The 15577-nt window shown below is 48.4% G+C and overlaps 5 protein-coding genes across 5 annotated transcripts; 3 read left to right on the forward strand and 2 right to left on the reverse strand.

Annotated features, from left to right (window-relative positions):
• Positions 1 to 2469: 2469 nt before the first annotated feature.
• H6S33_008484 (uncharacterized protein) lies at positions 2470 to 4646 on the forward strand (the record flags this gene model as incomplete). Its single annotated transcript, XM_044839837.1, has 4 exons — positions 2470 to 2572; positions 2737 to 2749; positions 2838 to 3522; positions 3591 to 4646. 4 exons carry the CDS (start codon positions 2470 to 2472, stop codon positions 4644 to 4646), a joined length of 1857 nt encoding a protein of 618 aa, XP_044688029.1.
• A 4741-nt stretch (positions 4647 to 9387) lies between these two features.
• Positions 9388 to 9974, reverse strand: H6S33_008485 (uncharacterized protein; the record flags this gene model as incomplete). Its single annotated transcript, XM_044839838.1, has 3 exons — positions 9388 to 9468; positions 9552 to 9877; positions 9944 to 9974. 3 exons carry the CDS (start codon positions 9972 to 9974, stop codon positions 9388 to 9390), a joined length of 438 nt encoding a protein of 145 aa, XP_044688030.1.
• Positions 9975 to 10864: 890 nt separating this feature from the next.
• Positions 10865 to 11858, reverse strand: H6S33_008486 (uncharacterized protein; the record flags this gene model as incomplete). Its single annotated transcript, XM_044839839.1, has 4 exons — positions 10865 to 10951; positions 11032 to 11548; positions 11645 to 11676; positions 11751 to 11858. 4 exons carry the CDS (start codon positions 11856 to 11858, stop codon positions 10865 to 10867), a joined length of 744 nt encoding a protein of 247 aa, XP_044688031.1.
• An 830-nt stretch (positions 11859 to 12688) lies between these two features.
• Positions 12689 to 13143, forward strand: H6S33_008487 (uncharacterized protein; the record flags this gene model as incomplete). The annotated part of the gene is made up of 3 exons (XM_044839840.1): positions 12689 to 12757; positions 12843 to 12961; positions 13104 to 13143. The coding sequence occupies 3 exons, from the start codon at positions 12689 to 12691 to the stop codon at positions 13141 to 13143; spliced, it is 228 nt and encodes a 75-aa protein (XP_044688032.1).
• A 702-nt stretch (positions 13144 to 13845) lies between these two features.
• Positions 13846 to 14448, forward strand: H6S33_008488 (uncharacterized protein; the record flags this gene model as incomplete). The annotated part of the gene is made up of 1 exon (XM_044839841.1): positions 13846 to 14448. The coding sequence occupies one exon, from the start codon at positions 13846 to 13848 to the stop codon at positions 14446 to 14448; it is 603 nt and encodes a 200-aa protein (XP_044688033.1).
• Between the last annotated feature and the right edge of the window lie 1129 nt (positions 14449 to 15577).

Here is a 15577-nt window from a genome sequence, read left to right on the forward strand (position 1 = left end):
GACATACTTGCTCGCCTTGCCAATCTTTGTTCGTCATTCCTGCGGGAAGGAGAAAAAGAAGAAGTTGACATTCGTTGAGTGCTTTACGTACATAGTCAGTCTGAGGTCTTTGAAGATCGTCAACTTTAAAACTGCACGAAAGGTATCTCTGCACGACAGAGAAGCGTAAAGTGGAGTACATACATAAAAAAGTAAAGTAGATACACACCCTACCCAGATAGATATCAGTAAGTAGAGTACATATGGGTACATGTAGGTACATACCTGGCACAGAGGAGACACCACCTGGTAGGTACTCGTATCCAGATCAAAAGCCATAAAACAAAAATAAAGGAAGCCCGGTCCCCAGTTCACCCCGTCAAGCCACCCCGCCAGAGTCAAGACCAACGGTTAGCATTCCGAGTACCGGGCGGGCCGCTTCGTGGTTAAGGAGTGGTGAACTTTCGAGATAAACTCAGCCAAATCGTTTGTCGGACCATCTCCCTTTTGAAGATGACGTCTCCGTTCCTAACAATTTTATATCTTAGTCTCAGCTCAATTACCGAACTAACTGCATGATGGTGGTGTATCGCGATAGTTAGTTATCAGATCACCCGCGACTCCGCGAAAATAGTACGAGCACATCACAGAAAGGGAAACGGCCTTAGACCCTTGCCAATCGTTTCCACTTCAAGTTTATAGGGTCCCTGGACCTTTCAGGTTGAAACGGAAACGAATCAGTCGATCTAGGCTCTACGCGAGCTATCCTCACCTTCGCCGCACATCCTTCTTCCTCGTTGGGTCTCCATGGACCCCCACACTTTCGCCCCGGGGATGGCGTTCTGTTTCGCCGGTGCAGTGATTTCCCTTTTTGTTTTTTGTTTTCCTTTTCTTTTGGTGTTTCCCCTTCCCCAAACTTTTGTTTTTTTTGCTTTTTATTAAAGTTTTACATTTCTGGATGTGATTCTTCCAAGTTTCTCTCCCTGGAACCACACCTCTTTACTCTAATTATTTATTTTACTCTTTACAGATTCCGCAGTAGATTTCCGAATTCGCACACCACCATATGCACACAGACGCTCTGCCCCGCGAACGGCCAGCCAACCATGATTGGCGTCGTCCCACCGTACCGCCATTATTTCGTTTTCCGTGACGCACGTGCAGCTTTAAATTTTTCATCAATCGTGGGGTTGACCTGGGTGTGGGGCTTGGTATTGAGTGAGTACCGGTACTGTAACTTCAGAAACCGCGTTAGTAGGGGTATGTAGAGCACCTAAAGTTCTCACTTCAGGTGAGAGACACACCGTAAGCCAAGCCTGTATGTACCTCCTTCGATCTCCCGGACTGAATTAAGGCGGGATCTTGGAAAATTATTATTTTATTATTTTCTCTTTAACTCATTCCATCCTACATCCGGCGGGGGCCTTGACATTTCATTAGAGCCAGATGTAGGGGGAGCCGGAGGAGAAGGGTTCGAATCTCTGTCTCTGCTCAGCTCATCTGTTACGATATTGTGGATTTTCTTTTCTTGTTCTGTCACTTCATCTTGTAACTGCAGTCTCCCCATCGACCATCGGATCATCTGTTTCGATTTATTCCTTTCTGATTGATTGTCTGCGGACCGCCAAGTATCTCTCCTTCGTGTGTGCGCGTCCATCATCTTGTTCCGATTTACCATTCCCTTCCCAGTTGACTGTCTGTCTGAGGCCACCACTCCAATTCATACCACCATCATTTCTGCCCACTGCAGCAGTAGCTAAGCAGCACCACTCATAATTCACAGTAGGCCATCTTTTCAACGCTACCGTTACATAAAAGATTCACTACATAACTTCTGTCTTTCCCACACTTATCGTGCCCTCCCGATTTTTCCCATCCCCACCCCCCCCCCCCCCCCCCCCCAGACGGTTATCTAGTTCTAGTTTGCCTCAGTCGGTGTCAGTTCTACATAATTCTACATAAGAACTCTGCTCTGTGTCGTTCACGATACATATAACGGCCGCTCGCCCCCCTTCCCTCGAGTCCGTGATCTTTTAGCGACCCCATATTATCGTAGAATTTAGCCTTCCCCAAGCCCATTATCATCAGCCATTGTCGATCTATCAATCATCGTCACTTCCAGTTTCACTAGCTAGGACGCAACCAGAGCCCACAGCCCACATTCTCTCAGATTTCACACAACCACCTAGCCTCCTCACGCATCCATACCATCATCGTGCTGCCTGCGGTTAAATCCCTGCTGCCCTACCTGCACGTCAAACCACACCAAGCAACAAGCAGCAAGCCATAGTATCCCACTCACCTTCCCTATTATTTATACTCCGCCCAAGTTCTCCGCAAAAAACTTCTCTCTCCTCGATACACACACCAAAAATTACCGAGAAAACAAAAACCCAAACTCTCTTTCTTCCCATCAACACCAACAACCTTTCCACTTACACAAGCAACGCACTACAGCAGGTACCAGTGCAGAGTCCTTCTGCACATGCGATGGACCGTGGGTTGAATGTTCACACAAAGTTTGCTAGGTTGAAGATTGATTCTGTTCCCCGAACCGGCCACCTCAACGATTCGGCTTTCTCTTCACGCAATGGTTCTTCTTCGGGCAGTCACAGTCACGGCCATAGTGCTCCCATCCCGATGCAGCCACACGCTATTCCCATTCCTAGGCTAGAGCTTGATCACCACCATGATTCACTTGACATGGACATGAATGGCAGCAGCAGCTACAAGCGTTCTGGTGGATTTATGGAGCAGGCAAACCGTCAAAGTATGAATAATAGTCCTTCGGGCAGTTATAAACCCTCTACTGCTGGATTTATGGAGCAAGCGAACCGTCAGAGTAACCTTTCCGGTAGCTACAAGCCCTCTGGTGGATTCATGGAGCAGGCGAATCGTCAGAGCATGAATAAAAGCCCTGGGCCTACCGGCGGATTTATGGAGCACGCGAATCGCCAAAGAAAGTCGTCCATCTCCTTTGACCCCCAAGTCAAAACAGATAGCGGCAAACAAATTCCGTTGCAGGGCCAGGCACCAAGAGCAATCAATGTTGAGGGCACATCGAAGAAGCCATACATTCAGCAGCGTGCACCAGCTCGTGCTTACACCTGGTCCGAGCAGGATTTACAGGCGAGTCAAGGAAGCTCTCTCCGGTACCAGGGTGGTCAGTTTGGATACGGTGACGGAAACGGATCAATCCGTCGCAGGCAGCGAGATGCGTGTAGTCCCGGAGGAACTGATCAGATGTCTTCATTGACTTCTGACTCGACTATGTCACCCATGTCGGAAGACTTGCGGACGCCGCCCCCTACAGCAGATCCATTCGGTCTCTTTTTCCCATCATCAATTGCTAGCTCCCCGCTGAACGAGAACGAACAAGACAACACCTGTTGGTCTTCGCCGAGAAGATTCAGTACCTCTACCAGGAACAAGTCTTATTCATCATTGGACGGAGGGGCCCGGTCACGATCAAGGAGGAATAGTGTCCGCTCTGCAAGCCCTAGATTTGGTGACGGGTCTAGTCAGCTAAGCCCTGCGAATATGGTAGGTTCATTTCATTCAGTGGGTGAGTTCTTTCTGAGATTCGTCAAAGCCGCTAACAATTTCACTAGTTCTTGAACAATTTCAATACAGTTAGTGCGCAACCCGCTGAGCCTGACTCAGAAGGCCAAGAAGTCGGCTCCTACGTTCTAGGCAAGCAGATCGGATTTGGTGGCTTTAGCGTAGTCAAGGAGGCTATCACTATTGAGGGCGGAATTGAGGTTACACGCGCGGTTAAAATCGTGCGTAAGAAGGCCCGTGATGTTGATTGTGAAAACGACCAGATTCAAGCTGAATTCGACCAAGAAGTCTCACTTTGGAGATGCCTTTCTCACCCCAACATCTTGCCATTGATTGCGGTTTATGATACTCCATTCGCAACCTTCGCATTCACGCGATTAAACGAAGGTGGAACCCTACATGATCTCATTAAATTGAATCGTAACGGGCTCTCGGCCAAATTAGCACAGAAACACGCTTTCCAGCTTGCCCTCGCATTGAGGTACCTCCACGAAGACATGCGCGTGATTCACCGAGATGTCAAGCTTGAGAATTGCCTCATTGATATGACGGTAGATCCAGATGAGGGTGGAAATCTTCAACTTTGTGACTTTGGAATGGCCGAATTCATGAAATCAAACCATGATGAAGAGGACGATGACAGTGATAGCAGCGGGAACGCATTCACACTCGACCCGCGCCCTGGACGCCGATCCAGGCGGAAGTCTTCATCTGCATCCTCAATGGCACCAGTCATCTCATCTACCCTGGTTGGGTCGCTCGAATATGCAGCACCAGAGATCTTATCTAACAAGAACTCCATGACGCACTACACCACAGCAGTGGATATGTGGGCATTTGGCGTGGTGGTGTATGCACTTTTTGTTGGAAGTTTGCCGTTCAGTCATTCCTTCCAGCCAAAGGTGCAAAGCATGATCTTGTCAGGAGAATGGGATGTTGATGCATTGAAGGGATGCAGAGGGTTGGTCGGCCTTGACAAAGAATCGAGGAAGAACGTGTTGGAGGTCGTGAAGGGTTGCTTGACCATGAACGTGGAGGACAGATGGGACATCCGGGCGGTGTTGGAGAGTCAGTGGTTTGAGGAGTTTGGGGTTGAGAGCCCCTAATTGCCCTAATTGCCTCAAGCACTGGGAAACTTGGCTCTTCGTGAGAGTGCGGCCTAACACAAACCAGCCCCCCTCCCCACTCCACCCAGGAATCAGTTTTATTATTTATTTTTCATTTATCTTCACACAAAATTTTGTAGCGACTTGCCTTGGGTGTTTTTATTCTTTTTTACTATGGGACAGGATCGGATTGGAATGGGCCGGATTAACAAAAATACTCAAAATGGACTGGAATGGAATGGTTGTAGGTTGTTGGTGCGGATTGATTTTTTGCTCTGCTTTTTTTTGGCGTCTGATATTTTCTTTCTTTTGGTCATTTTCCGGGGTGCAGAGGGCGGTATCTAAAAATTTGTTCGGTTTGTTTTTTGGGGTGCTTCATAGCGGATGGTTCTAGGGATATCTTCTTGTGTTTACCTTTATCTTTTTGATCTATTTGGCCATAAAAGGCCCCCTTTTCCTTGATCGTCTTCCCTACTCTTCTATTCTATTCTTCTATTTACTCCATACCTTTGGTCTTCTACTTACATACTTCCATACATCACTCCTCACTCGTTTATTCACTATTGTTTTATATGTTTCCTATATTCTTTCAAAGTGGGCGGTGGGGCGCGGGCGGAGTTCTTTTTTGCGCTCGTCAAATTCATCTGCATGCAGGCGCGTTTCTGTTGGTTCACTTCACTTCCCTATCTTGAATCCTACGCTGGGCTGGCTAGCAAGCTATGTAGCTTTTGCTGTTCTTGGAATCAAAATAGCGGGATTTGTGCTCTGTAGACTCGACGTCTCTTTTTTTTGGAGTTTTTCATTTTTTACTGCATCCAAAAAATATAAATAAATATAGCCATTTTGAGATTACGTCCGTTCTTTGCTTTTTTGTCTCACCGGATGTGGTCTCATATCTGATCTGTCCCGAAATAGCTGTAAAAGATGGTAGAGTATGTGTGTGTGTAACTACTCCATGGGGTGGAATGGTAAGATTCTGCACTTGCACTTTTATGCCTTTCCCGCGGGTTCGCAGAGCACAGAATGTTGCATAGTCCCGAACACACAGGTACGCAGAGAAGTAGGCAGGTATTACGAGCGTAGTACTGCATGTATGTACATGTAGGTACTCCAAAGGCGAGCATGTACCTTCAGGTTCCGACAACTTAGTTTATCAGGTGACCCCATATACATGTCGGAGAACGTGTGTAGGTACATATGCCCTCGATAATTAAACACTGGCGCTCATCAATCATGTGCTTCATAAGCTATCACTCGACTCTGGTTGCTTGCATGCTGCACCCACGGGCTGATATTGATGATTGATAATCTGCACCCACGGGCGACGCTGCTAAATGTAGTACAAAAAAGAACTAAGTATTATTACAGTACGTACATGTGAGTAAGACCATTGGTGCAGATATATACACTTTGAGAGGGTGCATGGCGTGGGGTGTTGAGTAATAATTTGTGCTGTTTGCGCCGCAGTAATGAGGGCGAAGGTTACTGGCTCGCCGGCTAACTGGCTATCTAAGACATAAATGCCTGTAGCTTCAGGCCATGCCACGATCTCGATGGTTGAGGAACTGGGGTTAAAAGCCGCATTATATGGGGGCACCCATGCATGGCATATATATGTCTAGTGAGAGAACTGGATATGTGTACGCATTGCGAAAGTACAAACGGCTTACTAGCGCTAGGCTTTAGAGCTTTGTGATCTTTGGGGGGGCACAGAACATTAATTGCTATCACGGAAAATATAACACAGAATCTCGTGCAGCCCGCGGCTCCCCTTTGGGTCTCTCAACGGCCACAAATAAAAATACGATTCTTTTAAACGTTCACTTAGTAGGATTCCAGTGAATACTAGAGTAGTGTATGATATCGTAAACGACCTTTTTTTTTTAACGTGGGTTTTATCAGTACGTACTATATCACTCGCGTTACACTGCATTTCGTAATCTTGAGATTTTGCCACAGGTGAAATTTTAGTATCGATAAATCGACGATCACTTGCATCGGGCATAGAAAGTTGTAGTATATTAGTTAGCCGCATTTGTTCAGTTTATTTATTTACACGGTGTCCAATGGTGGGGCACGATAAGGTTTACCTAGAAGCTGCCCTGCTACGCTGGTGGAGTACGAGGTCTTCAGTACAACGTTAGTCTCGTAATCCTAGGATATTTAATTCACACATCTCATAGTTCCACATATCAACAATGTATTTGGTATTTGAAGCTAAAAACTACGCTATTTGCTGTAACTGGGATGCTAACTTGGTTATGCTGAAAGAGAGAATTAAACGTGTACGTGTGCTCCAACGCTTTTTAGTTGCCAGTATTCTCCTCTGCTGACCTCACTCGAGCTGGTGCAACAAAATTAACCACACTGTATAAATACGAGAGATCTCTACCCGGGCCCTCTACAAGAAGAGAGCATAAAAGGTAAATGGAAGGGGAAAACTCTCACTCAATTACTCGGACTGAGCCCAGAAACTAAGTGAAACCTGTACTCCCTCCATGAGGAAAGAGTACAAGAAGCGAAGGAAAGGATGGAGAGACCTAACACAACTCAGGCCTCTCCTGATCCCTGGGATTGACCCAAGAATCAGGAGAGGCCAACGAAGAGACTTAACGTAACTCAGGCCCCTCCCAGCCCCTGGGTAGAAAGCCCAGGAACCAAGAGAGGCCGAGAGGAGAGCCAACGTGACTTAAGCCACTCCCAACACCCGCTCGTGCGGGTGTCGGGAGTGGCATAGCAGAGGCGAATGGTTTGGTCCCCCTTGTCGGGGACAAACCAGGGGCGGGGGCGGGGCTTCTTGGAGAGAGTGGGGAGCCTCTAGGAGAGCGGGGGAGAGGGCCTCCGGCCAGAGGGGCAACTCGACAGACATCCCATGGCCAACACGAGGCCAAAAAACCACCTGCCTGCCTGCTTGAAGAGAATGGGAGGAGGAGGTAGGTAGTGACACACAAGAGGTTCATCTAAGAGCTACCTACTCCCTAAGGAAAGAAAGGGTTGAAGTGGAGAAAGCTGGCCTTATATAACAGCTGGGAGCCGGGGCCAAGCTCCGAATTATCACAATTCTTCGCGACAGGTAGGACGTAGGGCCTCCTACCCTAGAGGGTTAGAAGTAGGGACTACAAACGACAAGTAGCTGGGTGTATGTATATATACCGATAGTTCAGACCATGCCTTAACCAATGGATCTATGTGGGTATTTCTCGATCATGACGAGGAACACTATACCGTTCAGATATTATGACTACAGTATAATCTCGCTATAAGAAATTTGACAGCGAAATCAAGATATATCCTTATACGAAAAGTGAGTGATAGTTCATGATAGTTCACGATCTTCGGATGGGTGAAGGCGTGCAGGTGGGTGGTCAGATCCGGTTAAAAAAGAGGTAACAGTTATAAGTGTTCGATGAGAACATAGGGTCTGAGAAGGTAGAAAAAATAAAGAAGTAGGGTCAATTGTCGAGTGATAATCCATGACTGGATATTATCTAGCATTCATTGCCAATTCCGGCAATGGGCCGAGATCTCCCTTAATTGAGTGGGCATTCATGGTGATTCATCACTCGGAGCTAGGGCCCCCCTATTTGTCACTCATATTGTACTATTTTATCAAATCAGGCAAGACCTCTCATACGCTGAGGGGTAAAGGACCGCGGCTAGACTCGATGAGAGGATGGGTCAATGGCAGTCACTAGATAACTTCAAGGGGAAGGCTAATTCGAGAACTCTTGGTATCAACATGAGTAATTGACTTTGGCGAATCGCTAATCCGTAATATATTCCCTGTTCGATCGTTAATGACGTATCGAGACAGGGAAAAATGACTGTTACGAGTGATCTTCTGTGAACAACACACCACATCGGCCCCCCACCCTTGAAAGCACTCAACAACCCGACACGTACACACTCACAATATCATCGTCAGTCTAGTAATCACTCCCGGGCATACTAACACTGCAGCCATGCAGAGGAGACAACCGCAAAAAGACTTAGCACCACACCCGCTTTGACCATGCTTCCTTTCCTTCTGCCGGCCAGACTGGCGATCGAGAATGAGATCCATCGTTCACCATCACAATGACAGACCCTTTATCGTAATAACAACTAGTCACTACGCTCTGGCTAATCCGAGATATCTGTTTCCGCGGGCAAACGAAGTTTAGCAGCCCCTCCCTCCCTCAACTCAGGGCATCACGAGCACAGCAGGGCTTCTATAGCGCTAGGCATGTGATGCGCTTGATTACCACACACTTAGGGGGGCAGCAAGAGACCTGAGGTGACGCCGAACCATGATGGTGAAAGGGCGGCCCATATATGTCGCATGGAATAGATTGCGCGGAAGCTTCGGAGACTGGCGGGATGTCAATGATCGATTTTAAAACATCCATATGTGTATGGCATCCGGGCTACAAGGCTGTGGGAAAATTTGGCTTTTACGCGGTTTCCCTTTTGGGGAGATACCAGGTGTTCAATGGCTCTATTTGACGTCCCTTACTACGCTGCTTATACGCCACGCTCGTGCAATGAGCGGATGAGGACTCTATTTCCCGCACAATAAGAGATACTGGGGTCTTGGTTCTCCAAAACCATGGTTTTTCACAACACAAACAACTGCAGGACCGAAAATCAATTTTTATTAAAGAAAGAAAGAAGGAAGAAAGAAAAGAAAAGAGAATTTTTTTCCCCACAACGAAACGAACGCCTACCAACGCCGTTACCCAGAGCAGCATCCCACCACTTTCTACGCCACCACATCCACCGCCGCCCCCTTGACGGCCTCCACCTCGCCCTCAATCTTCTCATTCAACACACTCCAATCATCCTACCCACACGCATTAATTAGCACCCTTCCCCACACCCCAAACCCCGCACACCCACAAACAAGCACTCGGAACGGAAACTAACCCTCCTATCCTTCACCACCTTCCCCCTCTTCATACTATCCCCACGCTTCTTATCCAGCCTCTCCATCACGGCCTCCGCCTTTCCGACCGCCTTCTCCATGCGCTCCTTCTGGCGCCTACTCGCCTCCTTACCCCCGCGCTTCCTCTTCTTGACGCCGCTGTCGCCCAGCGTGGCGCGCAGCACGGCGTCGCCAACCTTCTTGGCGGTCGCCTCTTTGTTGGTCAACACGGGGTCGTCGGAGGCCCTGGGCAGCGTTGCGAGCGATTTGTCGAGGCCGAGGGAGGGCGAGGCTTGACGGCGAGCGGCGCGGGTGCGGTCAGAGGGCGCTGTTGCGTTGGTGGGTGGGTTAGCAGTGCTGCGCTGGAGAGTGTGGGGGAAGTGGGGAGGGGTACCTTTTTGCTTGGGTTTGTTAATTCTGCCCATTTTGACTTTTGTGGTTGTGGTTTTGGTGGTTGTGAATTCTGGGGTGAAAGTGGATGGTCGAGAAAAATATTTAAAATTCTGATAGTGATATCAGAATGCGGTTAACTACAGGCCGGGTAACCAGGTGCTTGTGGGAGAGCTAGCCTGGTAAGGCACGCAGGCACCATCGATCATCAACTGTCATTCGGTGTACGCCCGCCAAGTACCTGCTCGTAATATTTAACATTGGACGGGACCCGTCGACATATAAAAAAAACGTATGTACTTTTGAATAACACCTTCCATTTCGTCCATATCGCTTGAAAAAACACTACATAATATGAGTGAATACATAATAAAAAAAAAGAGTAGTACAATGATCATGAATGATGCTCCCCGCGCTCCGGATCTCCCCAACTCCACTACAAACTGCTCACCGATCCCCCCATTTTGCGACCCTAACACTGCACAAATACACACCCAACCAATTCCTTTCCCCTTCCTTTCCGGCCCAGAAAAACCCCACAACAAAAGAAAAGAAGAAAAAAAACAAAGAAAAGAAACTCAAGAAGAAGGTCCACAAGATAAGTAAGTAGATCCCCTCCCCCCTATCACTGCAGAAGCTCTGGTTTCAAAGAGCGAGGAAGGTTCTAACATAGCCATTTGTAGGCAAAGAAGCGCTATGATTCGCAATGAAAAGATTGGTTGGTTTTGTGTGTGACTGATTAAGGGTGAGTTTGAGATGCTGGGAATTTCCCTGCAGCCACATCCCATCCCGCCCGTGTGGTGGTTATTGTTGATACGTGTTGTGCCGAAGTCCCAAAGAAAGAGCAAGAAGCGAGCAAGGGTATAAAGACAGAGAAAAAGAGAGGATAGGAAGTAGTTTATTTCCTACATTCCCCGCGCTCTTCCTAGTCCCGTCGGATGTATTCCTTGGTGTTGGTGCTGCTGGTGATAGTGACGTGTTCTTCCGACAGGGACTTCTTCTCCTGGTACAACTTCGGGGGTGTTAGCCAACCACCTTGTCTCCACGCTCCAGGGTCCAGGGTCAAAGCCTGGGGGTAACAAGTTAACGAACCTTTCTCTTCTTGAGCGCCGCAATCCTCTTCTTCTTAGTCATCGAGTTGATGTACGTCCCAATCACGAACGCGACCAGGTTGAAGAACGGCACCCAGGCGTGGGGCGGCAAGAATTTCTGCGCAAACAATAGCGCGAGCGGGCTAGTGCACCACGACACCTTCATGACGGGCAAGAACCCTGCCTTGACCGTTGCCCGGATCTGGTGGAATGTGCGCGCGCCGGCGATAACCGCCATACACGCTAGGTACACGGAGTTCTGGATCGGCGAGACCAAAAGATTGCTTACCACGATCTGGGCGATCTTGGATTTGGTCGAGGTGCGGCCGGCAAAGGTCTTCTGGAGAAGAGTTACAAGGATATGGCCGAGAGGTGCGGAGATAAGCGCGCCGTAGAAGGCCATTTTGGGAACACGGGGAGTCAGGTAGGAGCCATTCTTGCTGCGGTCGCGGGCGATCACAGAGGCCAGAACTTCCTGCAGGGCAGAGAGAGTTCCGGAGGTCAACATCTTGGTTCGCCTAGCATGTTTCGTCAGTACTCTGTTCCATCGTGAAGCGCGCGACTCGACCCAGGCGACAAAGTGGGCAGAAATCGCAAAAGATGGGGCAAGCTACATTGGATTGTCTTGGAGCTGCCTGAGATAGATCTAGAGGTGCATTAGTATCCGAGTAATCACGCAAAAAAGAGGCCATCGCGCTCAAAGTCAAAGCACACACGTACCTGCATGTATCCAGTGCCAGCTCCCCCGAAGCCACCAGTCTTGTGCTTAGTGGAGGAGGTCATGGAGGAGATCTCCTTTCGGATGACTTCTTTAGTGACGTCTGTCATTGCTACGATATGCTAGCTGTTTACTTGAAAATAAAAACAAAATTAGTTAGCGATGCGACTTTTGTTTATTCCTTTTTGACACGAGGAGGAGGAGGAGGAGGAGGAGGGATGAGCGGCGACGACGACGACGGCTGGGACAGCGGCTGGGTTGGGTTGTTGTCGTGTTCCCCCTGGCTGGGCTGGTTTGAGGCAAGCCATACAGAGAAGAGATGCAACGCGTGTTTATGGATGATGCTGGGCGCGAAAAAGGGACAAGTGGGAAAGGAGAATATGAAAAACCTTGTTTGGAAAACAACAACGATAAACGAAGAATTGAGCAATTAAGTGTTGGCCTGTAGCTCTGTAGGGTTGCTTAAGGTAATATGGAGAGATGAGGAGCACTAGGGAAGAAAAGTAAAAGGGAAGAAGGAGAGAGGAGGAGAGAGAGGCAAGCAAGTAAGAGAGGAGGGAGGCCCGCAGATGGAGAATAGAGCGCGATCGAGTGTGGGGTCGTGCAGCAATAAACACTGCGGTGGGTGGTGGTGGTGGTGGTGGGTGGAAAAGGTGGTTGGGCGAAGAGGAAGGGAGGGGATGAGAGGGGCTGAACTACTATTATCTCAGGGCCAATTCTCTCTCGCGCTCCTCACACAGTCTCTTGATCTTGTCCTGTTGCTGAGCTCGCAATTGAACCGAGGCTGTGCGAGAGCACAAGACGACAACCGAGTCAAATCGGATATTCAGCTGCTCGGATATCGGGGTTGCCCGCTCGTGAGAATTGAGTCTGTTTACCACTGCTCTACTTTTCCACCCACCGCCGTTCGTACCCGCCTGCCTTACTGCAATCCTGCAATATGACCTCCTTGAGCCTGAACTTGCTGCTTGCTACGAGCTGCGAGGCTACATGTAGTTACTCTTTTGAGGTCAGACTAATGTCCCAATTTCTCCTCTGCATATGTGTTTTCAGCTTGCCGCCTTTGAAGTGGGTGTAATCAAGTTTAAAATTAGACGCTCTTCCCTTCCCTTATTCCATCTCAACATCGGGACCCTAGAGTTGCACTATCAAAGTGCACCACCACATACCGAACAAGGCAGTACCTGGTGCGTGAAAAGGGAACCGAATCTAGGTATCCTAATGATCCTCGCCGATTCCCGTCCCGGCTTGCGCCTGGTTCCCCCAATCTATCTGTTGTAGTTATCCGTGTCTTGCAAGATCTACCAATTCCCCGATCTTCATTCGAGCCTCCAGTGGCTGAATAGTTTTTCTAGACTCGCTTTATGCCCGATCACTACTCTAATAATCAAGTAGAGTATGTACCCTACAGGCACTACCCTACATGATAGAGTAGAGTACATATGTGCATCTCCAAGTACCTACACTCCAGACCGCAGTAGGCCCTCCAGAGTACAAAGATCCCACGTATTACAGAACCCATACTCCATTCGACATACCTACCTACCCCATGGCGCATTTAACTACGACAGTGCGCGCGCAATGTCTCGTTTCATCTCCATCCCTCACCCCAGATCAGGGTGCGGCGGAGTTGTTTAGATCCGAAGACGACTTAAGCTGACACCTCTTGGCATCTTATCTTATCTTGATTCACAGTTTGGTTGGCTACTAAAAGCCCTAACCCTTGCTCGTATTCGCTGTTCCTGCACCCTAATAATGATAACTGCCTTACAAGTAGCTACCTGTCAGCTACTTACATTCCCACCCCCCTCCACCAACACGTTGGTGTTTTTTTTTCTTTCTCTCTCGTCTCCTTTCTTTCTTGCCGGTGCCGGAGTTTGGTGCTGGTATTAATACGACGGAATTATAACTTCCGCCTACTTTCCTGCCAGACACTACTACTACTAGTACTACTAGCTAGTACCGTCAGATACTACTCCTACGAAACACTGCTACCACCGCGGGCTCAGTGGTTTGATTGGACCTCCGTAGTAACCCACTTACCTCCTCACACGACCAACTCATCATTCCCTCCTTTCAACCCCACCGGCCACAATAATGCTCTTCTTTGCCTCCTTCCCCACGCCCAAGCCCCTCCAAGCCGAAATCCACCAGCTCCCCGCCCCACCGCTCTCAAAGCTCTTCACAACCACAAACAACACCCCGTCAAAGCGTCTCTCCACTTCATCCTCCATCTTCTCCTCACTCGGCTTCCAGAAGTCGCCGCCGGTCTCGCAGCAGCCCCAGTACGTGCCCAGAGCGATACCAAGGCTCTCGAAATGCACACACCAGAACGTGACGAGATACTATACTGCGGCCAGCACAAGTACGCCTGAGGAGCTCAAGTTGCAGGGCAAGGAGGAGGCGCATGAGTATTGCCAGAGATGCAGGAAGCAGCATTGGTTCCGCTGGGTCTATGTCTGCGATATGTGTTCGGCTAGGGCGTGCCATAATTGCAGACCGAAATGGGCAGAGAGGGCATGGGGGAGCTTTGGGAGTCTGGGTAATATGATGGAGGGCGTGGAGGAGCCAAGGGTTGACGTGAAGAGGGAGGAGAGGGTGGAGAGGAGTATGAGTGTGGGCGAGGAGAAGAAGTTGAAGAGGAGGTCGAAGAGGTGGAGTGGGAGCGCGTGGTTGAGGGAGTTGAAGGAGGGCACTTAGAACGACAGCGATTTACGAAACGATACAACGGGGACATGGAGCGGACGAACGAGCGGACGAATAGGACACATGGGATGCTACTTTTGAAATAGAGGATATGGCGTTACACTGGAAAGGGGACTGCTGGGATTTATTTATTTTCCTATTTTCCTTTTTTTTCATGGGTGGTTTTTCTTTTTTTCTTTTTCTTTTCCATATTCTTATTCTTAGACTCTATTCTGCCTATATCCTATTATTCCATAGAAAGAAAAATTCAATCTAGAGTGTTTCCCCCAAGGTTCCTTAGCATTAATTCCGCTATTGTCCCAATCCGGCCAGGTAGTACCAAGTAGTTGTGGCAAAAAGAAAGTCGAGTGACTGTTGGTGCACGTGCGATTTCTTATCGCACACTTTATCCCCCGCTATTTCGGCTCGGCTCGCATCCGCTCAACCTTATGTTTGGTTCCGCCAGGCGACGTTTTCGTGGTGTCAAATCCAGTGGAATTGGAGGGGCATGTCATGTGAAAAACCTTGTTTGAACCTGGTTATTGATTGATTGATTGGCTGATTCATCAGTTATTTGAGCTAGGAAGATTCTACGTGGTACTCAGGATAGCTGATTCTTCTCCGTGGGTGATCAAAAGCTGTTTTGCCGGTGGTGGTGCTTGCCATCTGAAATACCGAGTGATAATCTGTGATTATAATATTCCCGATATTATTATCCGTAATTGTCACTGCTACTACTGCAGTCATAATTGCCGAAGGGGATTATTGATGTATTTATCGTATATCGTAGTCTAGCTGTACCTTAAGTCGGTATTTAAATAGGAAATCCTTGAGCAGGATTTCTTAATCAATGGGGATCAGGATCCACTTAACTTCTGAGTTAATCGAGACTACATTTATCAGACGTTGATGATCATGAATGGTAGACATTTTAAAGAGCGCTTATCTGATGATATGGGTGAGCTAAAATTGTGCTGTGCTGATATCTGTAAGGAAGCTGCTATAAACTCCGGGAACGAGACTAAGACCCGAAACGTTGGTGATGGTCCCCCGAAGCACTAGCGCACCTAAATCGGTTAGGCGCCTCCGACTTGCCTTGGCGGCTAAGTATCATTTCCAGCCAAGTACACTCATGGGCGAGTGG

Source organism: Morchella sextelata, assembly GCF_020137385.1.
Source record: "Morchella sextelata strain SCLS chromosome Unknown scls_26, whole genome shotgun sequence".
NCBI lineage: Eukaryota > Fungi > Ascomycota > Pezizomycetes > Pezizales > Morchellaceae > Morchella > Morchella sextelata.